The sequence below is a fragment of the Tetrao urogallus genome, assembly GCF_951394365.1.
Source record: "Tetrao urogallus genome assembly, chromosome: 4".
Classification (NCBI taxonomy): Eukaryota; Metazoa; Chordata; class Aves; order Galliformes; family Phasianidae; genus Tetrao; species Tetrao urogallus.
Window position 1 is genome coordinate 44823714 of NC_136817.1, and position 20030 is coordinate 44843743.

At 40.0% G+C, this 20030-nt stretch overlaps 1 protein-coding gene across 1 annotated transcript; it reads left to right on the forward strand.

Moving 5' to 3' along the window:
* Nucleotides 1-3525: 3525 nt before the first annotated feature.
* Nucleotides 3526-16391, forward strand: LONRF1 (LON peptidase N-terminal domain and ring finger 1; the record flags this gene model as incomplete). The annotated part of the gene is made up of 12 exons (XM_079534878.1): nt 3526-4102; nt 8124-8242; nt 10578-10700; nt 11383-11529; nt 12046-12283; nt 12370-12460; nt 13300-13414; nt 13975-14096; nt 14788-14946; nt 15056-15218; nt 15611-15763; nt 16233-16391. 12 exons carry the CDS (start codon nt 3526-3528, stop codon nt 16389-16391), a joined length of 2166 nt encoding a protein of 721 aa, XP_079391004.1.
* Between the last annotated feature and the right edge of the window lie 3639 nt (nt 16392-20030).

Below are 20030 nucleotides of genomic sequence, written 5' to 3' on the forward strand. Positions count from 1 at the left end.
CCAAGCAACAATGAACAAATTCAAACAAAACTCAGTTGCATCTAAGGATTCATTATTCCTTATTCCTTAGCCACATCTGAAGTGATTCAAAGATCACTGAGGTCTTCAGAAGTTCAAGATTTTTCTAAGTACAGTTTGATATACTCTCTCATATTTGCTTTTTTTCTTTTTCTTTTCTTTTTTTTTTTTTTTTTTAAAGAAAAAGTATTAATAGCTTCTTAGCAGAACAATTCACTCTTAGGAACAGTAACATTTAAAAATTAAAAAAGTATGAACATTATTTTACCTAATTGAATCTCCAACTAGTTTTATTTTGTTCTACATACCTTAGGAAAATTTACAACAGCTGGATAGGTAACTTTACCTTTAAAGAAATAGAGGGAAAGTAGCTGGAAAGCAATTACCACATTTCTCATGAGATAGAGCAACTTTCCTTGGATTAACTACTTTTTTCTTGGGATATACATCAAGAGAGATTGTCAGACACAGCTCCAGACTTCCAGGCATTAAGCTTCAGGTCCACTGCCTGCTACTGCCTGTTCTCTCAGCCTGCATTGGTTTTGCTTCATTTTGTTTACAGTGCTGTTTATTTCTGAAAACTTTAAATCAAGATAATTTTATATAATTTACAAGAGGCATAATTAAAGACAAAACACTCTTATGGTCATCTTGTATTTAATCAGGCTGCACACGCTACGTGTACAATTGCTTACGGAAACATCAAATCAATAGCTTAAAATCATAAGCAATGTACTTCTACCTCACTATACTGAAAGCTTAACATTTTGTAGGCACCCTGCTGAATGAGGGTAACCAAGACTTACACAAGCAGTTGTAAAATTCTGCTCTACAGAAGGCAGGGGAAGGACAATCCCTGGAGTCCTTCTTAGAACAGCCCACACAAACTGTGCAACTGCACAGATATGTGTTGCTGTCTGAAAGTATAATTTATCTCATCCTACGGTAGGAAGAAAAAAAAACCTCGCATGTGTTATTTATAATCAAGTGTTGGTGGAACTATGTGTGTTATCTAATCTAGTAAAAAGCTGCAGGTCTTTTATTCCCTTCTTACGTAACCATCAGATTCTGATAGTAACACAGTGAAATATGAGAAAATTGAGCTTTTTCTTAGGCATGCCAGTGATAGAATACTGCACCCAAAACTAGGCTTGAAGGAACAAATGTAACTTAAATATGTAAGCACAAACACTCTGGATAACAGCATGGTTTAACAAGGCCTAGAATCCTGCTTCCAAGAGTGATTAGAAAAATGTGCATCTAAAAATTAGGACAAGGTGAACATACAGGCAAATTTGTCCTCAAGTAATGTGCCACATTCCAGAGATCCGTGTCCTGGGAATTTCCTGACAAGGAAGTGATTAATTTTACGTAAGAGATTCTTTACTATGAACTTCTTTCAACACATCTTGAGCCCAACCCTAATGCGCCACGATCCAAAATTATCTGTTATCCAGAGGCTTCCCTACCTGCAACATACTGCTGATGTATTTAACAACATATTTGAGGTCTTTAGTGAAATGCTTCAGTGTCTTTCTGCAATCACACAGAACAAGAAAAACACTTTTTCTATCTAAATCTAGACAATGTTTTTTGGATGCATGAAGTCCTGAATTTCCAAGAGAAATGAGGACAGCTACGAATGTAGAACAGAATGTGTCGCAAACATGAACAGACAGTAAAGGCTTACAGTGACAGTAAGTATACTCACACAAAGAATAAGCTGTGAAGGAAGATACTAAAGATAGATTTCTAAAACTGGTGGGAGCAGGATAGTGTCAGGCTCCCTATCAACCCATTCATCCATCCAATCCAAACTCTCGTCTCTCACTGTTTCTAATTGGTTTGAAGTGGAGGACTGGTGGATAACGCTGTGCCCTAAGACACTCCGGTTAGCAAAGGTCTATTTTATTCTTGTAATCTGTGAATAAAAAAAAAAATTTTAAAAAGCTGACTTGAGCTGATAATACTGTTCAAATGACCAGTATGTTAACATGTGAACTTTCAAAAGATTCATTGGAAATGGTGAAAAAGGGTTTTTATTTCTATTTTATTATCATCCTAACTCTAGCATTTCAATGAATTTCCACAACCCCCTGAATGTTGCCCTGTTTTTCTGTTTGCATGGGTAATCTAATCTGAAATGAAAAACAAAGTACTGCTCTCTTTGATGCCAATTCACCCTATTTCCTAAAGAGTTTTGTTTGAAATCTCTGCTAGTTTCCTTGAAACTTTGTCCTCGTATTTCCTCATAAGCTTAAAAAAAACCCCAGAACCATTGCAACTATCCATGGTGATTCAAACCATTCCACCTTATCCCACCACCATTCAAGTCCACACTCCAAGCACCTTTTACTTCAACCTTTCCTGAGGCTGTCACTTCCTAACTCATGTTGACTATTTTCATCAACAGTCATTTTAAGACTGCTATCTCTCCACATTTAAAAGCTGTCCAACGTTCTCCCTTGATATTTCAACTCCCACAGCATCTCTCATATTTGACTTCAGGAAGCAGAAAGGCACTGTAAACGCAAAGGATAGGCTTGAGAGGGAATGAGTTCCGACAGCACAGCCGGATGTCACGCCATGGACTCCATGCTTTCTTTAGAGGCTTAACAAACACGTAGAAACCCAAAACATCCCCCCATCAAAGCGGGCTGCAGTTACACTTTAGGCAGAAATCGGGGGCTTCCCAAAAGCGCTAGGCTCGCTATTTTATGCTCCCGGAAAACTGGAGATGCTCTGCAACAACTGGCAGTTACGGCATTATCTGACCAGCGACTGCATCAGCCGCCATCCTACAAGCACGATACACGGCGAACAAAAAACGTTCGAGAAAATCGGCTGCTCCGCCTCGCACCGCTCCCGGCAGCACTCCTAACGCGTGACCCCCACCGGAGCTAGAGACACTCCAAGGAGCTGCAGCGCCTATAAGAGCCACAATCCGAAGCCGCAGGACCGAACCCTTTCCCCGCGGCCGTCCCCTTTTCCCCCACGTCCCGCTCCCCTCCAAGACAGAGCAGGGCTTTACCCAACGCTCGCTCCCTAACGGCCGCACGCGCTCCACCCACGCCAGCCCGCCCCCCGCTTGACTCACGCCCAGTCCGCCCGGCGCCAACCCCGCCCCTCCCACCCTGTTACGGAACGCGCGCGCGGCGCGGCGTTTTGTAACCGCCTCGCTCCCGCCCCTGGAGCGTCCACCAATGGCGTGCCGGCCCGGCCATCAGCTGACGCGGTTCTTTATGTAAGCGGCGGGGCGAGGGCGCGTGGAGACGTTTGAAAGGGGTGGGAGCGGGGTGGGGCGGGGGGAGCGCACACGTATCCGCACCCCCTTCTGCCCCGGGTCGCGCGCGCGGAGGCGCGCACGTGACACGCCCCCCGCCCCGCGCGGAGGGTGCCTCGCTTCCTCCCCCGCCCCGCGCTGCCAGTGCCTGGGCGCCTTGCGCAGCGCCGGGCCCGGCGGCCGGAGCGGCAGCGCCACACCCCCCTCGGCCGAGCCGGCAGCCGATGGCGTTCTCTCCTGTGGCCGTGGGCTCGGACGCGTCGCCGGAGCCGGGAGGCGGCGGGCGGCTCGGCGAGGAGGCGGACGGGGAGCGGAGGGGCCGCCTGAAGGAAGCGGCGGGCTCCTCCCTGGCGTCGCTGTGCCTCGGACCGCTCGCCGGCCCGCGGCGCTTCGGGACCCTGGTGGAGTGCCTGGTGCTCAACTACCGCCTGCGGCAGGGGCCGGGCCGCGGCCGGGAGCACGGCGCCGAAGGCGCGGCCGAGGGCCCGCTGCGGTGCTGCGGCTGCGGGCGCTTCCTGAGCGAGCCGGTGACCGTCCCGTGCGGGCACACCTACTGCCGCCGCTGTCTGCGGAGAGAGCTGCGGGCCCGCTGCCGCCGCTGCCGAGACCGGCTGCTGCCGGCGGGGGGCACCGGCGCTGCCGCCGCCCCGCTGCGCACCAGCGTGGTGCTCAGCCAGCTGGCCGAGAAGTGGTTCCCGAGGGAGTGCGAGCGGGCGCGGGCCGGCGGGCGCCTGGAGGAACTGCTGGCGCAGGGCCGCTTCCGAGAGGCGCTGGGCGCCGCCGGGCAGGCGCTGCGGGCAGGTGAGCCGGGTGCGGAGGGGGGGAGGCGGCGTCCCGTCTCCTGAGGGAGGGACGGGGAAGGATACGCTCGGCGCGCTGTGTCTCAGCGCTCTGAAGTTTTCCAAGTTTGTCGCTGGGACCCAGGGAGCCTCCCCGTGGGCTGAGGTGCGCTCCGGTGCCTCCTTCCCGCCGCGCTGATCGGTGCGTTCCGTGGCGGCTGCGCCCGCGTTACCGCGCGTAACCCCGTTTCCTGACGGAGACCCATTTCCAGTGTCACCGCTCGGCTCCAGAGGGCCGGGCCCGGTTGCATAAGCGCGAGGCACGGCGGGGACAGGTTGTGTAATGGCGGTGACATCATGGCGGGCGGAGCCGCGCCCCGTCTGGTGCCGGGCGAGGCTGCGGGGGGCGGGCGGGACCGCCAGGCGGACCGCGGTACGGCCGTGGCTTCGTGCACCCTGCGGGGCTCGGCCCGGGGGTGGGTACACCTGGATGGTGCTGGCACAGCGACCCGCTGTGTTGGTTTTGTGCATCTGTGGGTTTTTAGGGCTTCGACAGCTCCACAGGTCCCATTTCCTATTGGAAGTGTTGGAAGAGGTTCTTTTTTTTTTTTTTTTTTTTTTCTTTTTCTTTCTTTCTTTCTTTTTTTTTTTTTTTGTGTGTGCGTGTGTGGCGTGTTCTAAAGTACAGTGTTGACTACATGGGTCATAAGGAAATTTGTTGAAACGAGAAAGAAGTTACTTTTGAGAAAGGCGAGAGGAATGGTAACATTCACATAGATAACGTGTGCTGTGCAGGCGTTGGAAGGAATTACCTTATGTAAAGGAAGGCTTTAATCCCAACACACCAGCTCTCTCACCAGAGGTTGTACAGTCACAAACCTGTTCCTGCTGGAAGAGCCTTAGGAGGTCTGTTGACCAACTCTGTGTTCAAAGGGCAGGCTCTGAATTAGAGCAGTTTTCTGGAGGCTTTGTTCTTTTGGACCATGAAAACGCCACCAGGGCGAAGATTCCGCTGCTGTCAGGACAACCTGTTGAATGGTTAATTACCATCCTAGTGAAACATTTTCTATTTACATAAAGGCAGAACTACCATTGTTCTGGTTTATAAGGCGTTGTCACTTGCTTTTCCTGCTGTGCATGTCAGGTTCTGTGATCTAGGCAGCCTCTTCTGGGATTTCAGGAGGCTCTTGGGTTCTTCTGCTGCCTCCGATGTTTCCTCATTAAACAACACCAGTGAGCTCAGCCTCTTCTCAGGTGTTTGCACCCTTGACCATTGGAATTGACCCTGTTGTACTGCATTCATAAGTACTGCATCCTGCAGTTCTTTTGAACACTGGTGCAGAGTGCTTCTTTTACCAACTGAAGCTAGGGAACCAGGTGAAAATCATGTAGGAGCAGACCAGAAGCAATCCATTTATGATATTCTCATGCTGACAGTAGGCAGAAGCAGATGCTTTGAGAGTAAAGAAATGAATGCTTACCTGGTGTTTTTTGTGTGTAAACTTTTGTACAGTTTTTTTATTTGTGTGCAGTAATATATGGTGCACACATTTCTGCACTGAAGATATTCAATACCTTTTTGTTTTTAATTGCAGTAATTTGTATTGATTTGCTAGGAGTGAGTGGTCTCTATTTAATATACTGGGCTGTTAAAATTGGCTGTTCAAACAAACTATTTCTGGTTTTGTTTAATATCTGATATAAGGAATTGAAATATGAGGGCTGCTCCAAAAGTAATGCCTCCTATTTTACTATGTTGGTCCATGATGTCAGAGGCAGATGATAATATGGCAGTAGAGGTTGAACCATCCCACCAATATTCGATTACATTTTGTTGCCATGCAACAGATGATAGAGCTTGCTGGATGTTTATAGAGACCAAACGTTGGATGTCAGCAGTGAGGCAGTAGGTGGTGCATTTCAGCAATGACATCAGCAACATGAAAGACAAACCCCCATTCTGGATGGCCATGCAGATTGTTAAGAGCGCAGCATACAGGCTCTTGTTTGGTGCTGGTAGATGCATAGCTGATGGTGGTGACTGTGTCAAAAAAAAAATAGTGTTCTGCAGCTGAGAATTTGTTACATAGTGTAATTATGCTTGTTGTATTGTAGCTTCCATGGTAATCAACAGGCATTACTTTTGAAGTAGTCCATGTAGTTTTATGTCATCTTGTTAAGTGGCAAGCATGAAAATGCATTCTGCAACGTTGTAAAACTTTTTTTTTCCCACAATACAAAGCCTAGGAATTAAATTCTCATTTTAAAACACTCTCAGACATATGGTTTAATTTTTGGATGGTCCTCTGTGGAGCCAGGTGTTGGACTTGATCTACATGGGTTCCTTCCAACTTGGGATATTCTGTGATTCATTGGCAGTTTTTGTGTAGCAGCAGAGTTGAGATCTAGTTAAACTCCTTGATTTAGACCTTAATTTTGTAGCAGTTCAGTGCTTTTCTCTTTGATAAAGAAAAAACTATCCACCAGCTCTAGATTTGACTTATATTTTTTATCTTCAGACTACCCTTAGCCCCATCTTCCTGAGATTTGGGACTCCTGAGATCATCTTCTACACTTGAAAGTCTGAAAAAGATGAAATCGTTCTGATCAAGTGCGAACAGGCTGCTAGTTTATTACAGAACAAAGATTCCCACTCACTGCTGCCTCTGAAGAAAGGAATTTAGATCAATATTGACTCTGCTGGACACCAAAAAGTCGAACGCAATAGAAAAGAACTGAGCTCCTGCCTCAGGAGGTTACAATAGTCACAAAGCCACAAGAAAGCAGGCATCAGTGTTCTTACATCTGCAGGGTTACGTGTTAAGTTAGACAATTTTCACCGATTTCTGTTAACTGTCTGAAACATAGAAACAGATTGAGAAGTATATGTATTTTAAGGGAAACTGAACTATAGCTGAATCGCACGCTTCGTTTTCATCCATGGAATCTGTTGGCAGTTTTTATTTACTTACCATTTCTTTTTTGTTAAAGTCTTTTACCTGTGATATCTAAATATAAAACAGTGTGTTAAAATACTTTGGTTCAGTGACTGGTCTGGCTTGCTGCTAAAGCAGACTTATGTGTAAAACAAGCTAGCATTGGAAATTATGGGAACTTAAACTAGGCATTTAGGGTAGACTTAAGACAGAATATAGAATTGAAATGATTCCTCTGCATCCCTCCAAGGGAATCTTGTTCAAACAAGCTTACAGAACTTAATTTGAGTGTTGTTTACATTACATTAATGTTTAACTTATTTATTTTGGTGAAAAGCACAGGTGTGCAGTTTGCTGTGTTATGAAAGTCATGGTTTAAATGACATAGAGATTTCTTATTTCAAGATTCCTGTGCTGAAAGTCCAAAGTGCTGCATTTGGGACATGAGAATTTGTCTTCAAAGAACACACATGAATGTTTTTCCTCTGTGGAGGTGATTCTAGCACAACTACTTAGAGCAGGCTGCCAGCTGGCAGCAGTGGTTTTCTGGTGTTGGCTATCTTTTCAGTCCGTGTAGGGGTATAGACTATCTCTGATAAATCATCAGATGCTAACGCTGTCTGTAGCTATCGCTGGCAGGGGCTGGGCATTGTCAGAACAAAGGACAGTCTCAATAAAAAGTCAAATGTTTGAAAGGAGGCTTTCTAATACTTAGACTTTTTAATACTTGAGATTTGCTGTGCTTGAAAAATGACAGATTTGTGTTTGTACCATAAAACTAAAATCAGCTCTGTTCTCTAATTCTGTTGTCACAGCAGTATTGAGCAGTACTTTATTTTGTCAGCTTTGGTGCTAAATCTTTTAAAATATAAAGGGGTTCAAAAGTTAATCTTGGAAGACATAAGCTTGGAAGTATTGCCACTTTTTTTAAATCCAAATACTGGTGAAAAGGCAGGAAGGAGGTACCTCAGTTGTTATAAGGTGCAGTACAGAAGAGCGTAGTAAATATTTTTGTACAGTACGGCTTTGACGTATCACTATAAAACATCTAATTAAAAAATTACAACATTCCAAATTATTAAGGTTGTTGTTTAATTTTGTCTTCAGATTCCAGTAACTTGATGCTAAGAATCTACAGGGCTGAGTCATACGCTGGCCTCCAAGAGTATAAAACAGCCATAGAAGATCTGAACTTTGTTATTTCTAAAATGCCAAATTGGCCAGAGGTAAGTTGATTTGAACTCCTAATTTTTCAAAATCTACGTTTATCTGCAAACATAAGGTATTTTGCATGATCTTTTCATCAAATGAAGCAAGCTGCTTTAAACACTTGGTTTTCTTGTTTTTCTTTGTAAGTACGTGCAAAGTACTCAAAAGTTTCTTAAAATAGGTACTTGTACGTGAGACAGGCAACTGGTCAGCACTGTAAATTGGAGCTGTTGATTCAGGTTTCATCAACAACTTCAGGTGCTTTTATTTCCCATCGCAACACGCGATAGCGATGCTGGATGAAGGGTGATGTGGAGCAGAACTGATTTGTTGAGAAGTACTATGAAGAACTTTCGTGCTGTTTACAGTTGCTTGTTAGCGCTTATTTCTTTTTTTAGGAACAGTGCTTTTATCAGTTCTCTTAAGAAAAGTTTTAAAATATTTACGAACTTAAATTCAGCTGAATGTTATTTGAGTGGGTGGCTGGCTGGAATCATGCAGCCGGCTTTAACTGCTTCAGAGCAGAATTTCTGAGCCATAGGTGTTTGGCTTATTGATGTAACTGAGATTTGAAATTTCTCACTCTATATAAAAGTTACTCCTTTTAAAGCTCTGCATTTCCCTGAAGTTTTTATACTTTGACTGTATTTCCCAAAATTGAGAGCGTTTTAAGCGCTATTTGTTCTTTGAATATCATGTGAGATGAGTGAGCATTGTTGCCAGTGCAGATTAGGATTTTTGGCTCTATGTTGAGTCAACATTTCTCAGGTTTTTTTGAGTCTCACTGATTAGGGAAAAAAAAAAAATACTAATAGGACAACAGTTTTCTTTTGCAATTGCTACCAGAGTTTAAAAAAACAAACAAACAAAAAAAAACCAAAAAAAACCCAACCAACCAAACAAACAAAAACATGTAGAGAGAACATTAAATTCTTTTGCAGTATTATTTGCAGTAGTAAAAAATGTGTTTGTTTAGGGCCTTCGTTACTGGCTTCAGTATTTGGAGTTGGGATAGTTTGTGGTGTTGTAACTTCTTACAGTTGCCTTCTTTTGTTTGTCTGGTGAAGAAAACTTGCTGTTTGAGCTGGGAAAGTTTTTCTTTGAAAAGCACAGAGAAACTCATTGGAAGCTGAATTCTGCAAACAGTGCAGACAACTGGAGAGTCATTGGCCTTCCGAAATGTAACTACTTAAATATTGCTTATTGCAGCAGCATCTGAACTCAGCACAGCAGGAGCAGCAAGATTTTGCTGCACAGGGACAGATAACTGCTTCGGTCTGGTTTTCTCCTGTGTTGAGCAATTTCATGGCTGCTGCAAATTCAGAGACCATTGTGCCTTTCTTTCTTTCTCAGACTTCATTTAACTGAGCTTGGTTTGATAGATTAAAATTATTATCTGTGTAAGGAGATGAAGTAACTGTAAGAGGAGGATTAGCGTGCTTTCCTTCTTAATGAAACTGCCCAAATCCATCAGAGAAGATGCACGCCCTCATCTGACAGCCTTGTTTAAGATTACTGTTTCATATTGGCAGTCTATAGAAACTGCATTCAGTGTTTTGCTTGTTTGCTTTTCTTTTTCGGGTTCAGTTTTCTTGCCCATTATCCAAAATCTAGTTTAGAATTTATTTTTATTGACCTTCTGTTTATATTACTGCAAACACAACTTTTTTAATTCATGTGAGTTGGGTCCAACATTGTATTTTTGTAAGTTCACCAACATTCAGTGGTCTCATCTCTTTCTTTCCCTTCTACCCTATATAAAAAATAGTAAGCATTTTTTTATTTAGTTTTCAGGAATAAAATGTAGTTGGAGGAAGCAATTCCAAAACTTAATTGTTTTGGATTAGGAATCTCTATTAAGATAGATGTAAGGAGTGCGGGGTTGTGGGGATTGTCTTTTCATGTAAGTTAAAGCTATAAGACTTCCGACAAAACAGCAAAAAAGGTGTCCAGTGAAAGCTGTTTCACAAGGATATGTAATAATTTTTGTTGTATTTCCCTCTTCTCCATTTTCAAAACCTCACAGAATAGTGAAATTAAGGCCTTGTGTGGTGAATTCAGCACTAGTCAGGATTTTAAGTCTGTTTTAAAGTCTGGCTTTTATCTAAGCCAGAGCAAATTAACTGGAAGGAGATGAACACCAGCCTATGCCATAGTTATTTTCAGTGTAGGGGACTTATGCTAGGCAAGATATGTGTGTATCAGATATCCTGTGTATGGCTGAAGATTGCTGAAGAGGTGCATTCCTTTGTCATTGAGGGTTCTTGTTCTGACTCTGCTGTAAGGCCTGTAAGGTGAATATTACAGCTCTGTATGTTCACCAGAAGTGTAAACATGTTTTCTGTTTCTCAGGTCTACTTCCGCAAAGGAAAAGTGCTGCACGACTCTGGCTTTGTAGGCGATGCCTTACAACTGTTTCTACAGTGCTTAGCCCTTGATGAGGATTTTCTTCCAGCCAAGCTAGAAGTAGAAAAGGTGATTTGATATATCAAACTGGATTACTACCTCTGTTTTGATTCCTTTGTAAAGTTCCTGTTGTGGTAGACAATTACCATCAAAAAATCTGTCATGCATACGGAGAGGGTAGAGTTGATGGTTTAATTCCTTTCAAGATGTACCATGCTGTGTTGGAGAGTCCTAACGTACAGGTTTTGAGGGCACATGCCTCAAAGTATTTATGCTTCTGAATTTGCTTGTAGGTGACTGCAAAGGGAATGGTAACTGGAATATGGTAAATTGAATTATTTAATGTGTAGACAACTGCAGCTTTTCTTCAGTAATGAAAACCTGCACAGAAAAATGTTTGCGATATTGAATTGATAATGTCTGACTCTGAAGAGGTTGCTTACTTCTAGTGGAAGAATTTCTAGATGCATTTTCCTTAATAATACAAACTGCATTGCAAAAACTGTATAATATTTAATTGATAATGTCTAAATGTTCATAGAGTTCATCCAGTTCTAGTGGAAATGATTCCAAGATAAATTATGCTTAGTTATACAGATGTATGGATTTCTGCTTATTCCTAACTGTTCTTAAGTATTTGGGGAGAAACTTCATATAAGTTGAATTGTTGGTTTTGGTGCGTAGGTTTATAATGAAACTATATCCAGATCCTCCTTTCATTTTTATGAACAGTTAGCTGTTTGTTTTCCAGACATTGCGTGATGTACTGTCACCAGAGAAGCTAGGAGAGAATTTGAAGGAATCTGCTTGGAGTTCACCACATACTCGAAATAAATCTTTTGTGCTTGGTTCTGAGATGACTGAGCCTTACTGCAATTTACAGCTTTGTCCTGAGCAGGTAATAGAAATCATAATTTGTTCTAATACTTAAAACTTGCTAATATGCCAGTATCAGACATCCTGATATCCTTATTTGTCATGCTTATTCTCTACCATAAATGCTGGCTCTCTGCAATTGGTTAAATTAAGAATTATGATTTGGGAGCGGTGTCTTCTCATTTGGATTATTATATACCTCATTCAAGTGAACCACTTACTAAAAACTACTGAGATGTTACATTAGTTCCAAAGCAAAAAGTACTTTTTGATATTATTGTTATTAATATTTTTATATTTATATTTGTTTTTTAGTATAGCTTCAAAGTAAGAAGTTTAGTTTTTCTTCTCTTTAAGATAAATATTTTTTTAATTGTTAATGATAAGCAAATCTGAGAATTGTCTTGACTTAGCAAATTCTTCCAGTTAACTGATGAGCTAACTGCCTATCAGTTTGGATTTAGCATTTTTGCATGTTTACATTTTATATTCTTATATGTGTGTAATCTCTTATATACAGTTCTTTTGTCTTATGTAGAGTTTAGGAAGATCAGAGGTACTGGCGCCTGTGATTGGAAGCCTAAATCGTGCACAGTCTGCCCATGCTCTTAACTCAACAAAAGCCCTTGCCAAGGAAGATGGCTTAAAGAGAGTATCTTCTGAACCTCTTCTCTCTGGCCAAGAAAAAGGTGCTTTGTTGAAAAGAAAGCTTTCATTTTCAGAGCAGGATACAGTTGTATGTGAAGATGGAAGAAACAAACACAAAAAGCAAGGAGGTAAGTAATCACTTAATTTAAAATCTGAAGTATTTATTGTCTTGTGCCTTTCTTTGAAAGGTGTGTTTTATTATGTCTTTCTTCAGAAAATACAAACAGGGACATGAAACTGGCTTATGGAACAGTTCCAGGGAATTTGATTGACGTATCAGATTTTGAGTGCTCTTTATGTATGAGGTAAGATTTTTCTCATTGGTTCAATATTTTCATTATAGGTGTTTGACTTCATATCTTTGTCACGTGTTAACTGAGGTGTTTATAGGTTGTGATGAGCTCTAACGTCAGTTAAGAAAGTGACATTTTCAGCCTTTCCTATATCCCAGTATTTAAATACTTATTTAAATGTTTACATCATAATTGTAGTCAAGTTGCCTGTCAGATTTGGTGGTGTCAGCTGGTAGCTCAAAAAGGAGAGGATCTTCTGTGGTACTCTACTAGAAGGTTTTTTCATCCAGTAAAACTAGTTAATTTGTTCATTTGGGAGATCTAATGCTTAGAAGGATTACCTGTGCATTTCAGATCAAGGAAATGACTTCAGAATGACAATCTACTAGATGCAGTTGATGGATATAAGTTCTTATCGAGTTGTCTTCTGTTCTAGAATAGAAATCTTAAAACATAGTCTATATGCTAGATTGTCTATAGTTATGTTAATAGTGTGCAAAACTGCTTTGAAAGCAACATACCTCTTTAAATAATTACTTCATTTTGTGTATTTTGAATATCTATGTAGTAGGATCAAAATCTTCTTGTATTGGAGTGAAGGTTTAAATATTCAGAGCATAGAGATGTGTGTGGATTAATCACAAAGTGCACAAAACTAGTGCAGTGATGAATGGAAACAAACTTCATAGGAGAAAAGGGAGCATTAGGAGACATGGGATTAATGTTCTCTGCTTTAGATAATAATTAGTGGGGAAAAAATTAAAAAGGTTGATTGTTGAGTTGTTTGTTTTCTTTATTAAGCAGGACACAAATTTGCCATGGTATCTTAATTTTTACTAACTTTGTTTCAGGCTGTTCTTTGAGCCAGTGACAACACCTTGTGGACACACGTTTTGCAAAGGTTGCTTGGAACGGTGTTTAGACTATGCTCCTCAGTGTCCACTCTGTAAGGAGAGTTTGAAGGAGGTACTGTTGATCAGTAGAACTCAGATAGACAAACATTTTATCATTGTAAAGGCTTCTTAAAATGCAAGGAATTAAGATAGTAGATTGCTCCTAGAAAGAAAACACTTGAGGTAAATATCAATACAAATTGACTAGGTTTGCCTTGGAGTCTCAGAGGGTTTTATGTTTCTGTGATCACCTGCTTTATGATATATAATTAAATCCTGATTATTAGGAAACTGATAACTATTCAATAAGACTTCTCTGTGGTTTCTGTACGCCTTCCATATTTGTGTGGCTTTGTATTGTGGAAAATAAATTCTGGTAAATATAGAAATACGTACTGAATTAGACACCAGAGATGTTGGACTGTAAGAACTAAAACAGAATTTTCAGATATTAATGGTGGGAGTTAAGAAATATAAGAGTTTCAGAGCTCTTCATATCTTCAAGTTTTCATGGACATAAATCTCATTTGTCACCTATTTCATGCATGATACTTAAAAAAAAAAAAGCTGATGTGACTCAATTCTTCTATTAATATATCAATAAAGAGACGTTTTGTTTTAATTTGCTTACAGTACCTTGCAAGCAGAAAATACAGCATCACAGAGCTACTAGAGGAATTAATAATGAAATATTTGTCTGATGAGCTGTATGAGAGAAAAAGAATTCATGCTGAAGAAACCGCTGAACACTCAAAGTAAGCTTCACACCTTTTACCTAGAAAACCCGAGAAATTAGTATTGGAATGGTATTTGACCGAGACAGGCTTGAGCAGTGGGCCCAGCTGAACCTCATGAGGTTCAGTAGATCCAAGTGCAAGGTCTTACAACTGGATTGTGGCATCCCCTGCTATCCGTACAAGCTGGGACTGAAAGGACAGAGCACAGCTGTGCTGAAAAGCTCCTGAGGGTACACACTTCCAGTGGAAGAATTTCTAGATAAACGTTCCCGTTAATAATTACTCCTAGATTCTGCTTAGTTTTTTCAATTGCTAGGCCTTGGTGAGACATTGCAAGTGTAAAAACCATAGCTTGGGATGCATTGTTGAACTTAATCTAAATGGTGAGCTGGTTACTATGCAGTTATTGTGGCATCAACTAAACCAAAAAGGAAGAAACCAAGAAACACTCTTACTGACATAACAACTATAGGACTTTATAGTCACTGACTAGATGTTTCAACTCACTGCTGTTACGTATTCAAATCAATACATAAGTGTTCAGTGACTGTGTTCTTACTGATTATGGAAGTTACTGTAACATGGTTATTACTGAAGTTTGTAACAGGTGTTTTATGACCTCAAACACATACTGTAATAAAAAAAAATATCTTGGCATTGCTCAGTAATTAGTTTTAAGCGGTGTATTTCTTTTGTCATTCTTTTGAAGCTTGACCAAGAATGTTCCAATGTTTGTTTGCACTATGGCATATCCTACTGTGCCTTGCCCTCTACACGTGTTTGAGCCAAGATACCGACTGATGATTCGCAGAAGTATGGAAACTGGGACTAAACAGTTTGGGATGTGTATAAGTGATTCTCAAAATGGGTAGGTTTACATTCTTAATAGTAAGCTTCTTTTCTGTCTTCTTTTTAAATTAAGCCAACTGTCGTCATAGAACTGTGTAATTACATTACTGATAAAGTCTCCTTTCTAGTTTTGCAGATTATGGTTGCATGCTGCAAATTAGGAACGTTCATTTTCTGCCTGATGGACGGTCTGTTGTTGATACAGTTGGTGGAAAGAGATTTCGAGTTTTACGGAGAGGGATGAAAGATGGTTATTGCACTGCAGACATCGAGTATTTGGAAGATGTTAAGGTATTCAGAATGCTGTCCAAGTACTTCTACTTTTAGCTGATATCTTAAGAGTTTTCCTTGATTTGTTTTGAGGGCTCTGTCAAATTTTTAGGTCCACTGAACTGTGGAGGATTCAATGTCAGTATAAGGAAGACAGAGAAGATAGCTTTTTTTATTGTTATTAAATAAGAAGGAAATATTTTGCTTTTTATTTGAACAATAGTTTGCGAAGCTGTAATTCTTCTTACGTATCAGAGGATTTCTTTGCAATTCAGCCAGTAGCAACCATGGCTTAGGAGAGTGCAAAAACTTTAAAAAGACATTTAATTTCAACTCTATTTAGTTATGTTAGCTTAAAAACTGTGGCAATTTTCTTTGTCTGTAATGGTGTTTTCGTAATGTTCTTCTGCTAGGTTGTTGATGAAGGAGAGCTGAAGAAACTGAGAGAGCTTCACAACTTTGTTTACAGTCAGGCTTGCAGTTGGTTCCAAAACTTAAGAAACAAATTCCGCACTCAAATTCTTCAGCACTTCGGGCCAATGCCTGACAGGGAGGAAAATATACAGGTGAGACATCATTTCATATCAAATCTTGGGTGCCTGTTTTTTTACTGGGGGAAAGTAGGTGAGGAAAACCAAAATCCAGTTGTTAAAAAGCTGGTAAACATTAAAAGGAAAATACTTTTTTTCTCAAGTTTAAAGGAAGCAGGACTTCATCTTCATCTTCATCTTGCTTCTCTTATGGAGAGCAGCAAAAGACAATTGGCAATTTTTTTCTGCAATAAAGGATGAGATGCTTGTGTTGTCTTGAAAACGATTGCTTTATCAAACATAAGTGCACTTTATTTATAGACTTCTGTGGTGAAGAGTGATCAGAATAGATCAATTCGGAACCCTCTTGATCTTACAGATCTGTAATACTCTAGTTGATACCAAAATTCAAACCAGTGCTTGTTTTTGACTCGTTTGTCTTTTGATGTCTTCATTGTGTTGGTCAGCATTGTTCATAAGTAACTGACATTTCTCTTATTTTCAGGCAATGCCCAATGGTCCTGCTTGGTGTTGGTGGCTTCTAGCTGTTCTCCCAGTAGACCCCAGATATCAGCTGTCAGTTCTGTCTATGATGTCTTTAAAAGACCGTCTGATAAAAATCCAACATATACTTACATATTTTTCTAGGGACCAGTCCAAGTGACTAACCGCCTGGGTCTTCCTAAAAAGTAAATCTGTTCTGGTTGTAGTAGCAGCTGGAATTTTTGCTGCCTTTGCACATCTAGCACTGGTTTGAGAAGTGTAACAGAACTGCTTTTTCTCTCTCCTTCCCGCCTGCCCAGCTTCTCGAACCATATGGTTCTTTGAATGCACACTTTCTTCAACTATGAGAGAAGACCACTGATGATTGCACAAAGTCAATCCAGCTAGATATGTTTTTCACATGATCTGTTTTACAATTTGCACTATGTAGAAGAGAACGTTTTTGAGACTTGATAATTTTAGCCACTGACTTTTTAAAGATGTGGGAAGCGCAGGACTTAAGGCTGACAGTCTGAGTTTACAACATAGAACAGGTATTAAAGGTTTTGCAAATAAGTTTGCCTCATACAACTGTTCTTTTGCTGTTTGCACAAATATTTGAAATATAGTGTTGAATATCACTGTTGGATATTACTTTTCTTGTTGAATTATCTTGACCATGAATATGGCACAGATTTTTAAGTTATCTTGTAAATGTATGCATCACAAAACAGGTGACATTACAAACTGTATGCTGAACTGAGAGCCAATTTTAAGGATCAAATGCAAAAAAAAAAAAAAAAAAAAAAAAAGGTACTTCTGTCTAAAAATAATTAAACTGTGAATATGGTTTACATACCTAGGCCTGTACATGTTAAAGAGAAAACTGAAAACTAAACTCTAGTACCAGTTACATTTCTACTGGGCTTTTCAGGCTGGCTGTTCTTCCAGAGCACACACTTAGTTTATAGAGCTTTTAAGGAGAAGTCTTAGAGTGTGCGTGTGTGTGTATTTGGGGTTGTGCATCCAGGATTTAAAAGCTTAAAGTTTTATTTGAACTCTTTAAGTTGGTGCAAATGTGAGTTCTATGCCTTATATCAATAGTAGAGCACACTGCAGTGGCAAGGTAAGCATCATGCTGCCATTAAGTACTTTTTGTAATTAAAGGTTTGCATATTTGTGAATATGTCTGATACTGGCTTTCTTGTATGTAAATGATTTGTAAAATATTTCTTAAATCTTGCTTTTGCTAATATATTTAATTTTCAATAAAAGCTAAAAGTTTGTAATATTTTAACTTTATCAGAAACTAAAAGTAACTTTCATTTTCCATATCCTTCTGTTGAGAAACTTCTGCCAGGTACAGCTGCCAGGAGCAACTGTTCAACTCAGGGTTGTGGGCACTTCATGATATTAAGTAGCATGTGTTTCTGCTTACAGTACCTCTCTTACTGATCATTGGTCAGTCGAGTTTGTTGCTGGGGTCTTTCTGATGTACTGTTGTATCTACTCAAGGTAACTTGAAGTATAAAGTTTTCTTTTCACAGAATTTGGAAGTAATGGGAAATTGTTCTTGCAGAACAACATTTCACAGGTTTGCTAACCAGGTGTTTTGCTTTGTTCTCTTCTGGTGTTTAAGGTTTGAGATACCACAGGCAACTAAGAATCTGCTGAATTTAGTTGTAACATGGGTTTCAATCCAGGTTAAGTTCGGGTTAATATTTGGGAAGGGTTTATTTACATTAATGGAAGGAGGATCTTCTATTCCTATGGTTTGGTATCTTAACAGCCTTAGAAGCTGAATTTTTGTATTACCATGATCTCCTTAGGAACGCAGGTGATTTTTTTTTTTTTTTTTTTTTTTTTTTTTTTTTTTTTTTTTCAGTAAAATCTAGTGGTAGATTTATGGTTTTTTGTTTTGTTGTTGTTGTTTGTTTTTTTTCATGCAGAGAGCCTTAGTTTTCAAACAGTGTGTTCCCAAACCTGACAGAAGACGTGGTTTCCAGATGTTCTTATTAATTCCCCTGAGTTTTTAATGAAATAAAAATTCTGCCAAGAGCAGATAAGGAAGTGTCAATTGGCTGGCACTTTCCTGTGCTTGTGTAAGTTCTACCTCTGGGATTGGGAAAAACATAAGAAAATTCGAAGAAATAGAAACAAAAAAAAAATGAAGTTACTGAGATCAATATGTATTGCATTAAGACTTTTAAGTATTACTGTCTAATTGCTGTTCCACAAACATCATCACCATGGTTGCCATTGGAAATGATAAGAAATTGAGAACAGAGAGGAAAGATTTTTGAGGCCTCAGGTGTTCGTGGATCAGACTTTGTCACTTTGCAGTTAGAACGGAACAGACAAGCAAGATGGACTGAAAATTGGCATAGACCTTTCAGCGTATATCTTAAAGGTATGTACAGTGTTGCACTTTGTGTGTAGTGTTTTGCAGCAAGCAACAAGCTTGTCCTTATTTGATATTTTTTGCTCCATCTTGAAAGCATGAGAGGCTGTTCCAGCAAGCAAGTAGATAGGTGGTATGTTTTTAAGGATCATTGGATCTGTGCTGAAATCTCTCCATAGCTCTCTTATTTAAATGTTTTTCTCAACTGGGAAGGAAAAGGGAAAAAAAAAAAAAAAAGTTCAGTGCTAGGATGTAACTTGTTCTAAAGCATTCACCAAAGCAAAGTGTCCAGTGAGATTTGAGCCTTGATTTTTGTTGAAGGTGTACTTTCCCAGCTGCTGCTGACAGTAGCTGCTTTCACAAATAAAGGCCAACAAAATGATAGCACTGTGAATTTGAAAAAACAATTACATCAGTGATAATCACAAGTGATGTAGTTCAAGTGCAGTCAGAGAGCTTGCCATAACACAATAGGCATGTCTAGATAGGACAGACAGGAAAAAGTTGATGAAGATGACTTCATACTTCCAGTTGACAACTTGTGTTTTGTTAAGATGAAAGAATGTTTTGTGTTTTATATATATATATTATATATATATATATGTATATATAATAGTATTATTATTATATATATATATATATATATATATATATATATATATATAAGGCTGAAAATGAACTTGTAGTAACTAGGAAGGTAGCCATTTGCTAGATGTTTAGATGCCTTAAAAATGAAATGATGTAAGGGAGAATTCAGGACAGGGATCTGTGCTATATTAAGGCAAATACAGTCACAATTTGTTAAATCCAAATAGAACTTTGGAACTTGGCATCTCGAAAAACTTTTTTGTTTTGTGAGAGTCGGCTCCTTGTATTCAAAACTTCCTAATCTGTCAGCTAGGAAGACATTTTTCTTAACACAGAGCTATACCGTGGGCTTGGCAAAATGGCTTTTCCCTTGACAGTGTTGTAAGTTTTGGTTTCCCTTTTTTCCTGTTCTTTTTTTCTTCATCTTCCTTTCATCAGACAGCATTTTGTTAGGAGTACTTGTTGGGGCTACCATAGTCCATTCTCTGTTGTATACTTAGCAAATGTTCCAACCTGCTGCCCTCTGTTGGTTGAAATTCTGGAATTTTTAGAAGCTCCAAGTTTCCATAAATACCAGCCTCTTCCTTTCTGTTTAAGACTTCATCCTTGAAAAGTCTCAAACCTGGTGCTTGATATTCTCAAGCACTTGTTGAGCTTTTGGCAGCAGTTTTGCTGTATTATTTTTCTCTCAGATATCCTCCTGCTGTTGATGACATCTGTTATCAGAAGAGAGGGAGAGAGAGAAATGTGTTGTTTCTGGAATTAATTGTTTCAGAAAACTCAAGGTATTTCCAAGTCCTAATCTTTTTCATACAGAAACAGATACAGAAG